General features: G+C 46.4%; 1 protein-coding gene across 1 annotated transcript in view; it reads right to left on the reverse strand.

Annotated features, from left to right (window-relative positions):
• The window catches only part of RBPJ (recombination signal binding protein for immunoglobulin kappa J region), a 207218-nt gene extending 195610 nt beyond the window's left edge, over positions 1 to 11608 (reverse strand). Inside the window, exon 1 of the mRNA XM_082267946.1 lies at positions 11538 to 11608. Within this exon, the coding sequence (XP_082124072.1) occupies positions 11538 to 11557 (20 nt within the window). The 5' untranslated portion in view covers positions 11558 to 11608. The remainder of the gene's footprint in view (positions 1 to 11537) is intronic.
• Positions 11609 to 12943: the final 1335 nt, after the last annotated feature.

A 12943-nucleotide genomic window follows, 5' to 3' on the forward strand; every position in this document is an offset into this window, starting at 1 on the left:
ATGTTTGGGAAAAAAAAAAAAAATCGCAAAAAGCGTATTTTGATTGCTTTGCGCAAAAGTTTTTGCATTTACTAACTAGGGGAAAGATTTTTGTAATTTTTTTTTTTTTTTAACGAGTAATGGCGGCGATCTGCGATTTTTTTTGCAGGACCGCGACATTGCAGGGGACAGATCGGACCCTCGACTGACATTTTTGACACTTTTGGGGGTACCAGTGACATTACTACAGTAATCAGTGCTATACATATGCACTGTTACTGTAAAAATGACACTGGCAGGGAAGGTGTTAACTTTATTGGAGAGGGAGGGGTTAAGTGTGTCCCTAGGGGCGTGCTTCTTACTGTGATTGGATGTGGCTGTGTGTGTAGCAGCAGAGATCAACGGTCCTACATAGCAGGACCGTATGATCTGTGCTTTTACACAGGGGAGAATGACAGGCGGCTTTGTTTACATCAGCCTCCTGCCTTTCTCCCTCTCCACCCGACGATCGCGAGTGACCGGCGGACATCGGGTCCGCTGGTCACACGCGCGGGCTGCTTAGGGAACGAGCGGGGGCGGGAGCGTGCCTCCGGCGGCGCGCGCTCGCCCCCTATTGTCTCCCAGGCTAGTGACGTACCGGTACGTCACTTTGCCTGGGAGGGGCTGACCGCCGGCGTATATAGTCGGGCGGCGGTCGGCAAGTGGTTAATGCTCAGATTGAAAGGTGTCAGAACAGGTGTAGCTGCAGACCAGTCAGTGTCCATACGGACCTGTGGCCACAGCCAAAAGCGACTTAAATGGGCACATGAACATCAAAGCAGGACCACAGAGCAATGAAGAAGGTGGTCTGGTCTAATGAGAACACAATGAGCACAAAGCATTGGACTTGGCCTCCTATTTCTCCAGATCTCAATCCAATCGATCTGTGGGATGTGTTGGAAAAACAAGTCTGATCCATGGAGGCCCCACCTCGCAGCTTGCAGGACTTAAAATACCTGGAGCGACTTGCATAGACATTCATTTTATGAAGTCCGTGCAAGTCGTGCTGAAGTCGCGCTGCACGCATCTTCACAGGTCGCCCCCGAAGTCGTGCCGCTGCAGTGTGAACCGGCACTACGTTTAGAACCTTTAGTCCTTTACAAATTATCCAAAACACGAATAACATCATAGCAGCATTCAGAATATACCGATCAGTCATCAGGCAGACTTATAAGAAAACTTCAGATGGAGAACACAGTGATCAAAGTGAGATTTAGACCGACTCCCACTATAAATGTACAGATCAATAGAACAAAATATGCAGCAGAGAAATCATACAAAGCAATATGTTAAAATAAAAGGATTTATTTAGGGAAACAGGGTTCATACACATGGCCGTATAGGGCAGGGAACATGCAGAGCCTGTGTAATCAGCCTCCAGGGACCTGCAACTGCTACATACAGCCCCTCACTGAGATGCCATCAAATATAGGGCTGTACATGGTTATGTAATGGGGGTTGCCCAAGGAACCAGCGTGGATGTATGCTCTGAACACAGATAGAATGGGTGCTTTAAGCCACACCAGGCAACCTGTGCCCGCTGTGGGTTCCAGGAGAGCAATTACACAGACTCTGAATGCAGCCGTGTGCATAAAGCCTAAGTTACAGAATAGACTTCACGTATCAAACATCAATATATTGCAAGATATAGTAGGTTATGTTATAACCTAAATTTTCATTGGTTGTTATGGGTAACAGTTGCCTCGGTCTATTTTAGTGTAATTTACTTTATTTTTACAGTATAAATGTATAAGGTAGAACAAACAATCTATCACAGCAAAATGAAGCTCGTCACCCAAAAAGGGACAGGAGCTTCTTATGGGCAACAAACTTGCATAGGGAAGCCCGTTAAAGTGAATAGGCTGCCATATGTATGAATCACATGAAACTCGTCCACACAAAATCACGAGCAGATACGCGAGTTCACGCTACGCCAATGTTAATGTGGCATCACAGAATTAAGGTATCCGATTATGAAACTGAGATGAGCAGTGATCCTGATGATCGCAACTCCTCTCGGATCAATATCAGTTTATGAAACAGAGATGCTCAAGGGAGAAACATGTTCTCCCCTGATCATCTCCGCACACGGAGAATCTGTCATTGACTGATACAGAAACGGCCAGTTTAGTAAGCTGCGATCTGTGCCAGAATTCACACTCCCGGATTCACCAGCCTGGAGGTGGTGAATCGGGGAGAGAAGACAAAATTGGGGGGAGAACTGAAGGGGAAGAATAAAAATTATTGAATTCCTTCTTCCTCGATCAGACCCCCCAACACAGTAAACATGTCCCCCTCCCATATTTATGTGTATATATATATTATATACATACACACACATACCTACATACACACACACACACACACACACACACATCTATTTATCTATCTGTATATACACACACATACATGTATATATTTAACCACTTAAGCCCGGGCCTATTTTGCGATTCGGCACTGCGTGACTTTAACGGGCAATTGCGCTGTCATGCGACGCTGTACCTAAACGAACATGACGTCCTTTTTTTCCCCACAAACAGAGCTTTCTTTTGGTGGTATTTGATCACCTGTGCAATTTTTACTTTTTGCGCTATAAACAAAAAAAAAGCGTCAATTTTGCAAAAACAACAATATTTTTCACATTTTTTCATATGAAATTCCCCAAAAAAATGTAAAAATCAAAATTTAACATTTTTGGCCAATTTGTTTTCTGCTACATATGTTTGGTAAAAAAAAAAAAAAAAATTGGCAAAAAACGTATTTTGATTGGTTTGCGCAAAAGTTATTGCGTTTACTAACTAAGGGAAAGATTTCTGTCATTTTTGGTGGTTTTTTTTTCACACGTAGCGGCGGCGATCAGCGATTTTTTTTGCGGTACTGCGACATTGCGGCTGACAGATCGGACCCTTGACTGACATTTTTTACACTTTTGGGGTTACCAGTGACATTACTGCAGTAATCAGTGCTATACATATGCACTGTTACTGCAAAATGACACTGGCAGGGAAGGGGTTAACTTTATTGGGGAAGGAGGGGCTAAGTGTGTCCCTAGGGGCGTGCTTCTTACTGTGATTGGACATGGCTACTGGTGTAGGAACAGTGATCAACGGTCCTACATAGTAGAACCGTATGATCACCATTCCTACACAGGGGAGAATGACAGGCGGCTTGTTTACATCAGCAGCCTGCCTTTCTCCCTTCACGGCGGACGATCGCGAGTGACCAGCGGACATCGGGTCCGCCGGTCACACACACGGACTTCCCAGGGAACGAGCCGGGGCGGGCGCGCGCCCATCCGCTATTGGCTCACAAGCAAGTGACAGGCTACTGACGTATATATACGTCACTTTGCCTGGCTGGGGCTGACCGCCGCAGTATATGTACTTGCGGCGGTCGGCAACTGGTTAATGTGTGTGTATATAAATATAAAAAAATGTATGTGTGTATACTAATTATATATATATATATATATATATATATATATATATATATATATATATATATATATATATATATATATAGTAGGGGGACTAATTATTTTATTAACATTAGTGGGGGTCGAATGCACGTGTACTCAGCAGTGATAATCCATCAGGCACCAGTGATTTTCTCGTACTGTAATCTCGCTTTGTCTCATGAGATTACAGGCGGCCCATTCACTTGTAAACAGATCTCGGTTGTTCTCAGAGGAAACACTTCTCCTCTGATCTCCCTGTGAGAAGCGAAGTTCTCCGCTTCATAAAAAGGGTGCCAGAGGAGATCATTTTCCTCGGAGAACTGCCGAGAAGTGAACTGAGAAAAAAAGAAAAATCACACAGTGTCATAAAGGTACACCTTAAGGAGAAATACAGCCAGGGCAGTTCTCTTCATATCTGACACCAGGGCAAGAAATAGGGTACAGGTGTAACTGGGAAGTACACACAGCTAAATATACTTCATACAATTCTTATCCTTCTTCACAATTAAAAAGTTTGGACTTCAGGGTCCACTTACACTTTGCCATTCTTGTGCACTGAATTATGTGCCTTGTGTGAAGGCATCCTTCTAATTTTTGAATGGGCTGCCCCATTAAAAAACAAAAAAGCAAAACACATACATGATGCAGCACACCACAAAACACAGCAGCTCATTACCGGGTGTTGTGATGTCATGCCTTGCACTGCAATGTGCTCAGGCAGGTAACCTGAGTTGCAGTGAAGTGTGTGTTACCACAAAGCAAAACTGCCTAAGTTCAAGTGGTAGAAAACTTCACTTATTAACTTGTCTACAGGTGCATCATTTAGGATATTCAGATGTGTAGCAGCCAATGAGGTCACTGGCTCATGCACACTGCCCTCTGAATGAACGGCCCCCTAGAGTGTGCCATCCATTGAGAGTGCTGGAACTGTGACTCCCGCTCCCATGTGCAAGAGTGACGTCATTGAAGCTCAACCATTCAAACAGCCAGAATCCAGGAACCCAGACCAGGTCAAGATGGAATCCCTGTCAGCGGTGACAAAGTGCCCCTGGAGGGATCCATTTTACAGGTAAGTCTTTCATAATGTGCTAGTATGTGGTGCATACTAGCACATTATGGTCATTAACTTGAAAGGGATCTTTTTTTTTGGTTACGGTTTACTACCACTTTAAAAAGAAAAATTCCGAGCAGACAGGTTTTTAATGCAACGGAGATATATGATGGCTAGTAATTAATAAACTGCCAGACAATAAAAAAGATCAATGTAAAAAATATTTTTTAAAGATCCACTGTCATCTCTGTCCCGCAGCAGCTCCTCCTCAGACCCACTGTTGACTCACCGACAGTCCTATTCACTTAAAGGCCCCTCTCACACTAGCGGACCGTTCAGATCCGCCTGTCAGTTTTTCAGGCGGATCTGAACGGATGCCCCATGCATCTCTATGGGGCAACGGATGTCAGCGGAGACATGTCCGCTGACATCCGATCCAGTCCATCAAATCTGGACAGATGGAAACCCTATTTTGCATCTGTCCAGTGGATCGGATTGAATGAGAATGGACAGGCGGTCCATTCCCATCAGATTCCCCCATAGAGAACAGCGGGGACCTGACAGCTCTGTCTTCGCACACAGCGCGGAGACAGAGCTGCCATCCCCTGCTCAGCGGGAGATCGATCCCCCGCTGAAATAAACCGAGTCCGCCGTGTGAAATGGGCCTAAAGCTGTAGTAAACCACTGAAAAAACACAAAAAAAACCTGCAAGACAATAGCATAATGTGCTAGTATTCATCACATACTAGCACATAATGAAATACTTGCCTAACAGCGAAGCCCCCGCAGCAGTGTCTGGTCACCACTGAGGGAGCCGATGTGTTCCCTCTGCATCTCTTCTGGGTTCACGAGCTCCGCCGCTGTGAGTGGCCGGAGCCGTGCTGACGTCACTCCATTCTGGCAAGGAGCTCTGAAGTTCCAGCATGATATGCCGCTGACATGCAGGGTGAGTATCTCCTAAACTGTGCAGGTTTAGAAGATATTCATTTTACCAAAAGGTAAGCCATATTATAGGCTTAAAAATATTCAAAGAATCCTGCGCTTAGTGATATATGAAATTAAAAATGGTGCTGATAATGAAGAAAAAGAAAGCAGCAATACACTTGATCTATAGAAAAAACAAATACAACAATAATAACACAATGTGTAGCGCTAACCTCAAAACAGTGATAAATCAGATAAATCAAATATAGGAATATAATCAAATATTCATAAAGATAGTGAAATGTCCATATCAAAAATAATGAAAATTATAGCGAGAAAAAGTCCATCGCATATAAAATGTGCAACTAAAAAGGTGGTGGACAACAAGTCCCAGTGGGGGTGATGACAGATAGGAGACCTCGATCCCAAGGAAAATGTAGAGCAAAAATGCACCCGTGGGAGTAAATCAAATGGCTGCTTACCAGAAACCAAGGCCCCCAAATTAATAGACAGGCCACATGCGCTTAAGGTATGGAACTGCAGTAATGAATCCTTCCCTCGGGTGTCATGGAAGTATGGAAGATGTAAACTCCATAATGTATCAGATGTAAATCAGCTCCAAGGATGACAATTGGCAGATGTGCAAAAGAAATTAAAGAGACACATAGCGTAATCCCGTAAAAAATATTCAAAGATTTAACGTAGAAAACACTTACAAGACATCCGATAAAGGCAGGCAAAACATAAAACAGGAAGGCTGTTAAAAACCGCAGCGTCCCGGGTTCACATTCAAAACCAGCGTCTCAGGGGGCGTGGTTGCGTCAAGTCTGGTACCGCCCGACCGGTTTTGTCATAAGTGACGTCGTCCGGGGCGTGGTTTAAGACTTATCTCCTAATGATTTGGGGATGAGTACCATGCAGTTTCTTGTTTTACTACTCTCACAGCTGATGCAGTTTTAATTGTTATTGACTAATTGCTCTTCTGGCTTTATATTTGTATTGCTCGGTCCGTCTCGTCACCTGACTTTGACAAATCACGGAGCGGGAAACGTCTTCATGGTGACGGGACCATTTGTAGTCACACGTGTGGAGCTGTCCGTCTGAGTCTGATCCTTGATCACAGGTGATTGACGTCATCACCTGCACCGCCACTGTCTTCACTAGCCGCCCGTAGATGCACGCCGCATCGCTACATCTCTCCTGAAGGACTGCGCATCCACCACCAGGGACACCCTTCCTGCTGGAGCCTGGATGTTTGCTCTCCACAAGGACTACGGCTGAGGCAATCGGATACAGTGGGGCAAGTAAGCGTGATCAGCCTGACAACTTTACAACTGCAAGTTACTATTACCATTGTTCTTTGATGTTTTTTTATTGCTTCAATAAACTGGATTATATTATAATTATCCTGGAGTGGAGCTTCACTTGTGATATCCTCACCTACATCGTATTGTCACTACAATAATTTATTTGTGACTTTATGGAGTTAGCCTTAACCAGAAGTGCACCCTTCTCTTTCTGTTGCTGTCTGATAAGGTCTGCCTGTTCGTTTTTCAGGTGGACCTGATCGGACCTTCCAGTACCTTTTATGGAGTAGCGGATGTGCGCTGACAACCGCTGCCATCCGATCCGGTCAGCAAAAAAAGGGACGGATGGTGGGTCTGCTTTCCATCTGTCCAACGGATTAAATCAGATGGCATCAGATTGAAATGGACAGGAAGTCCATTTCCATCCGACTGCCCCATAGAGGACAGGATGGTTTCCATGTTCGCTCTGCTTAATGGAGTGGACAAGACCGATCATTCACCTGCTCAGCAGAGATTAGCAGAGAAATCCCGGCTAAGCAAGTGGATTCCGCTTAGTGGGTTTGCACGTGTAAAGGGGCCTATGGTGGCATGAGTTACTAGATCTATCGCCTCCAACTTGCTGCACTTTCCTTCGGGCCGAAAGCTGGGCAACATCAGTCGGTTCATTAAAAACTGGCCGCCATTTGGCCTGTGTGTATGGCAGCCGGTCCGACAGAAGCCAGCCATTCAGTATGCGTGAAAAAAAACTGGCTCCTACATTTCAAGCAAATTTGTCAAGCCCTGTCATATTGGAACACAGCGGCTGTGTTCCAATAAAACATCTGTGTAGGTGCACAACCCGAATTCACGCTGTCTGCGTTTGTGGACACATACCCGCACCTACATGGATGTCATACCTGGGCACAGTGGCTGTGTCCCAATAGCCATCAATGGGACTGCCTGCACAGGGATACACGGAACACCTTTTCATTGCTGTGCAGGTAAACACCTGCCCTACACAGCTAGAGATGTCCAATACATAAACAACAATGGACTGATGAATTCACATGCCATCAAAACAAGTATCAGAAGTTTTACCTGCACACCCTACAATCTCCAAGTTGGAGGATTGTGGTAGTGCAGTTTTTCCAAAATTCTCCCAGTTCCTAAGGTGTTCACATGAAATGTACTTCCCAAGAACAGCTATTGAGTCTCATAACATGTGAACGCAGCATTCGTCTTCTGCAGAACATAAGTGATAAGTGCCACCCAATCTGATAAAACCAGACAATGAGCAACCAGTCCAGTGGTGCGCAGAGCCACCGTCACCTCCATCCACAACTCAGCCAATGGTACCCAAAGCAAACAAGAGGGGGTTTTTTTCTCCAATTCTTAGTAGGAAATCTTGACATGTAATATCAAGTCCTTCCAATGCTGAATCGATACCAGTGTTTGTAATCACTCTGATGGTAACCAGTAAACGACGCAGCTTCATTAGATACAAATGCTGCATTGCCTTCGTATAATATCAGGTATTTACTCGACCTTGCTTCCAGCACAAAACCCAAAAGCATTGCTAAGTGGGAGGAGTCACACAAATTATTTCCTTTTGTCTTTTTAGCCATAAGTGCATTCAAAACAGACACTTTCATCATTTAACAGATTTCCTCATTAGTGGAAGATATGGTTTTATTGGCTCTATGCAGAAGTCTAAAGTCATCACAACAATGCAGTCCATATCCAACAGGCTTCACGCACACGGCTGCAAGAGGGGCGTACAGCCTGCGTGAAACAAAAAGCCGGTGGAAGGAAGCCACAGGTGCAGCGTACAGCCTCCCATTGCAACAAATGGCTGTATTGCTGGTACCGGTACTCCAGTGCCTGAGGAAACTTGCACATCCAGAGTTGTATGCCTGTGCACACGTGAAAGTTTACACAAGCACACATGTAACCTCTTGTATACTAGGCTACAGTCATTCATTGCAAAGGGAGGCTGCATGTTGTGCCTGTGGCTCCCTTACATCCGCTATATCAGGGATTTGCAAACTTTGGCCCTCCAGCTACTGCAAAACTACAAGTCCCATCATGCCTCTGCCTCTGAGTGTCATACTTGTGGCGGTCAGAGTCTTGCTTTGCCTCATAGGACTCTGCAACAGCGGGAGGGCCACAGTTTGCATATCCCTGCGCTATATACTTCTCTGAGACCTCTGCTGTCCTATCTCCAAGGGACACTTCACCATCAGACCTCTGCTGACCTTACCCGGGGTAGGGAAGGGAGGGGCACACTTTTTTCCATCAAACCTTTGTGGTCTTATCTGGGGGTATAATCTCTGTCAGACTGCTACTGTCCTATCTCTGGAGGTGATGACGGGACAGGGATGTGATGGGTGATAGAGATGATGGGACAGGGATGTGATGGGTGATGATGGGACAGGGATGTGATGGGTGATGATGGGACAGGGATGTGATGGGTGATGATGGGACAGGGATGTGATGGGCGATGATGGGACAGGAATGTGATGGGCGATAGAGATGATGGGACAGGAATGTGATGGGCGATAGAGATGATGGGACAGGAATGTGATGGACGATAGAGATGATGGGACAGGGATGTGATGGGTGATAGAGATGATGGGACAGGGGATGTGATGGGTGATAGAGATGATGGGACAGGGATGTGATGGGTGATAGAGATGATGGGACAGGGATATGATTGGTGATAGAGATGATGGGACAGGGATGTGACGGGTGATAGAGATGATGGGACAGGGATGTGACGGGTGATAGAGATGATGGGACAGGGATGAGATGGGTGATAGAGATGATGGGACAGGGATGTGATGGGTGATAGAGATGATGGGACAGGGATGTGATGGGTGATAGAGATGATGGGACAGGGATATGATGGGTGATAGAGATGATGGGACAGGGATGTGATGGGTGATAGAGATGATGGGACAGGGGATGTGATGGGTGATAGAGATGATGGGACAGGGGATGTGATGGGTGATAGAGATGATGGGACAGGGATGTGATGGGTGATAGAGATGATGGGACAGGGGATGTGATGTGTGATAGAGATGATGGGACAGGGATGTGACGGGTGATAGAGATGATGGGACAGGGATATGACGGGTGATAGAGATGATGGGACAGGGATATGACGGGTGATAGAGATGATGGGACAGGGATATGATGGGTGATAGAGATGATGGGACAGGGATGTGATGGGTGATAGAGATGATGGGACAGGGGATGTGATGTGTGATAGAGATGATGGGACAGGGATGTGATGGGTGATAGAGATGATGGGACAGGGATGTGATGGGTGATAGAGATGATGGGACAGGGGATGTGATGTGTGATAGAGATGATGGGACAGGGATGTGATGGGTGATAGAGATGATGGGACAGGGATGTGATGTGTGATAGAGATGATGGGACAGGGATGTGATGGGTGATAGAGATGATGGGACAGGGATGTGATGGGTGATAGAGATGATGGGACAGGGATGTGATGGGTGATAGAGATGATGGGACAGGGATATGATTGGTGATAGAGATGATGGGACAGGGATGTGACGGGTGATAGAGATGATGGGACAGGGATGTGACGGGTGATAGAGATGATGGGACAGGGATATGATGGGTGATAGAGATGATGGGACAGGGATATGACGGGTGATAGAGATGATGGGACAGGGATATGACGGGTGATAGAGATGATGGGACAGGGATATGACGGGTGATAGAGATGATGGGACAGGGATATGATGGGTGATAGAGATGATGGGACAGGGATATGACGGGTGATAGAGATGATGGGACAGGGATATGATGGGTGATAGAGATGATGGGACAGGGATGTGATAGGTGATAGAGATAATGGGACAGGGATATGATTGGTGATAGAGATGATGGGACAGGGATATGATTGGTGATAGAGATGATGGGACAGGGATGTGATGGGTGATAGAGATGATGGGACAGGGATGTGATTGGTGATAGAGACGATGGGACAGGGATATGATTGGTGATAGAGATGATGGGACAGGGATATGATGGGTGATAGAGATGATGGGACAGGGATATGATGGGTGATAGAGATGATGGGACAGGGATGTGATTGGTGATAGAGATGATGGGACAGGGGATATGATGGGTGATAGAGATGATGGGACAGGGATATGATTGGTGATAGAGATGATGGGACAGGGATGTGATGGGTGATAGAGATGATGGGACAGGGATGTGATTGGTGATAGAGACGATGGGACAGGGATATGATTGGTGATAGAGATGATGGGACAGGGATGTGATGGGTGATAGAGATGATGGGACAGGGATGTGATTGGTGATAGAGATAATGGGACAGGGATAGGATTGGTGATAGAGATGATGGGACAGGGATATGATGGGTGATAGAGATGATGGGACAGGGATATGATTGGTGATAGAGATGATGGGACAGGGATATGAAGGGATCCATACAGAGGACGATCAGTCAGCGTTGTGTATGTCTTCTCTATGGTGGAGGTCTGTGTAGGGGAAGCACCATGCTCTCTATCACACACACAGCCGGGCGGACAGACAAAGACTCTTTCCCCCGCAGACCCGGGCGAGGAAGCCGACAGAAGCCCCAACTAGTGAGCCACTATGGCTACCGCTTTCCCCTCCCCTCCGGGCCCGGGGCCTCCCCCTCTTCATTCCAGCGGCAGGCCGTGGCGCTCCTCTCCCCTCTCCGGGGCTCCCCCTCATCCCGCCCCGCTCCCTCTCACAGCCACCCGACTCCCAGACTTACCCTGTCACAACAGGCGCCATCTTCCACAAACTCTCGCCAAAACTCCAAACCTCGCGAGATCTGGGTTGTTGTTGGTAGAACACCCACCAGACGCTGGTCACGCCCCTCTGGGACATAACCACGCCTACCAGACGCTTGCCTAGTGCTGGAGCACGGTGTTGTGGGCCACGCCCCTGTTAGCGTTCCCACGCTGGTATTGCGTGTTTTTTCAGGGAGTGACGTCAGGGGTAGCGGTGAGTAGGGGCGGGGTCTCCAGAGGCCAAGCTGTGGCTGCTGAATCTTTTTTTGTCTTTGCAGTATTGCTCCGATGAGATCCCTGGAAGTGAGCTGAAGCTGCATCACTAGAGCACTGCCTCCTACCCAGAGGACATCCAGCACCAGCATGGAACCGTAGGACTGCGCACTGCTCAGCCACAATTTACCCGGCAGATTTTCTCAATTTTTTCCTTAACATTACAATAAACTCCCAAACAGTACATATTTTCTGAAAGCAGAGAACCTGGAGAATAAAATGGTGGCAGTTGTCATTTTTTATGTTGCACTGTTATTTATGAAATTCATATCTTCAGGAAAAATAAATACATTTAAGTGCCAGATTATACCAAATTATTTGGGTAAATATGGGGTTGCTTCAATTAAATATTTACCAAACATGTCAAATCTTAAAATTGTGCACACCCATGGAATCGTAAAAACTATGGTACCCCAAAACCTCAATAGACAATGCTTTAAAAGCAATTTTAGGTCATCAGTTTAGGGTTGAACATAAATAATGGCTCTAGAATTATTGCTCTCACTCGTGCTGCTGTGGGTACAGCGGGTGGGTACTGCTGGTGGGTACTGCTGGTGAGTACTGCTGTGGGTACTGCTGGCTGGTACTGCTGGCAGTAAATACTGGCGGAGAGAGTGAGGAGCGGCGCTGGAGGAAGCATGCAGAGCCGATGCTTCCTGTATCTCTTGGTCTCCTCACAGGCGGAATGCATTTGATATCACTCCGCCTGTGACAGGACAGAGCCAGGACATTGCGCGGCACTTGGAGGTGTCAGGGAGCAGCAGCCCACATGCGGGAGACTCCTGCACCTCGCGGGAGACTTGGGATGTCTGGGTTTATGCACAGATTTTTTTTTTTTAAATCACCCCCGAAGTTGCCAAAAGTAGTGCAGGAACTAATGTTGGGAATTGGTGAGACGCCGCAAAGTTGGCGTCACACCAATTCGGACGGTGCTGTTGCCGGCAATAGGCTCTGATTTGGAATGTGAATTGACATGTAAAATCACATGTCAAATCCGCTCGATGTGAACGGGAGCGTAGTGATACCTTAAAAATTATCCTACACACACACACCTTGAATCTGCTTTCACCTTCCTCCTTAGGACCCCTTTATTCACAAAATCCAGCTTTCTCTG

This window comes from Pelophylax lessonae, assembly GCF_965119305.1.
Source record: "Pelophylax lessonae genome assembly, chromosome: 1".
Lineage (NCBI taxonomy): Eukaryota > Metazoa > Chordata > Amphibia > Anura > Ranidae > Pelophylax > Pelophylax lessonae.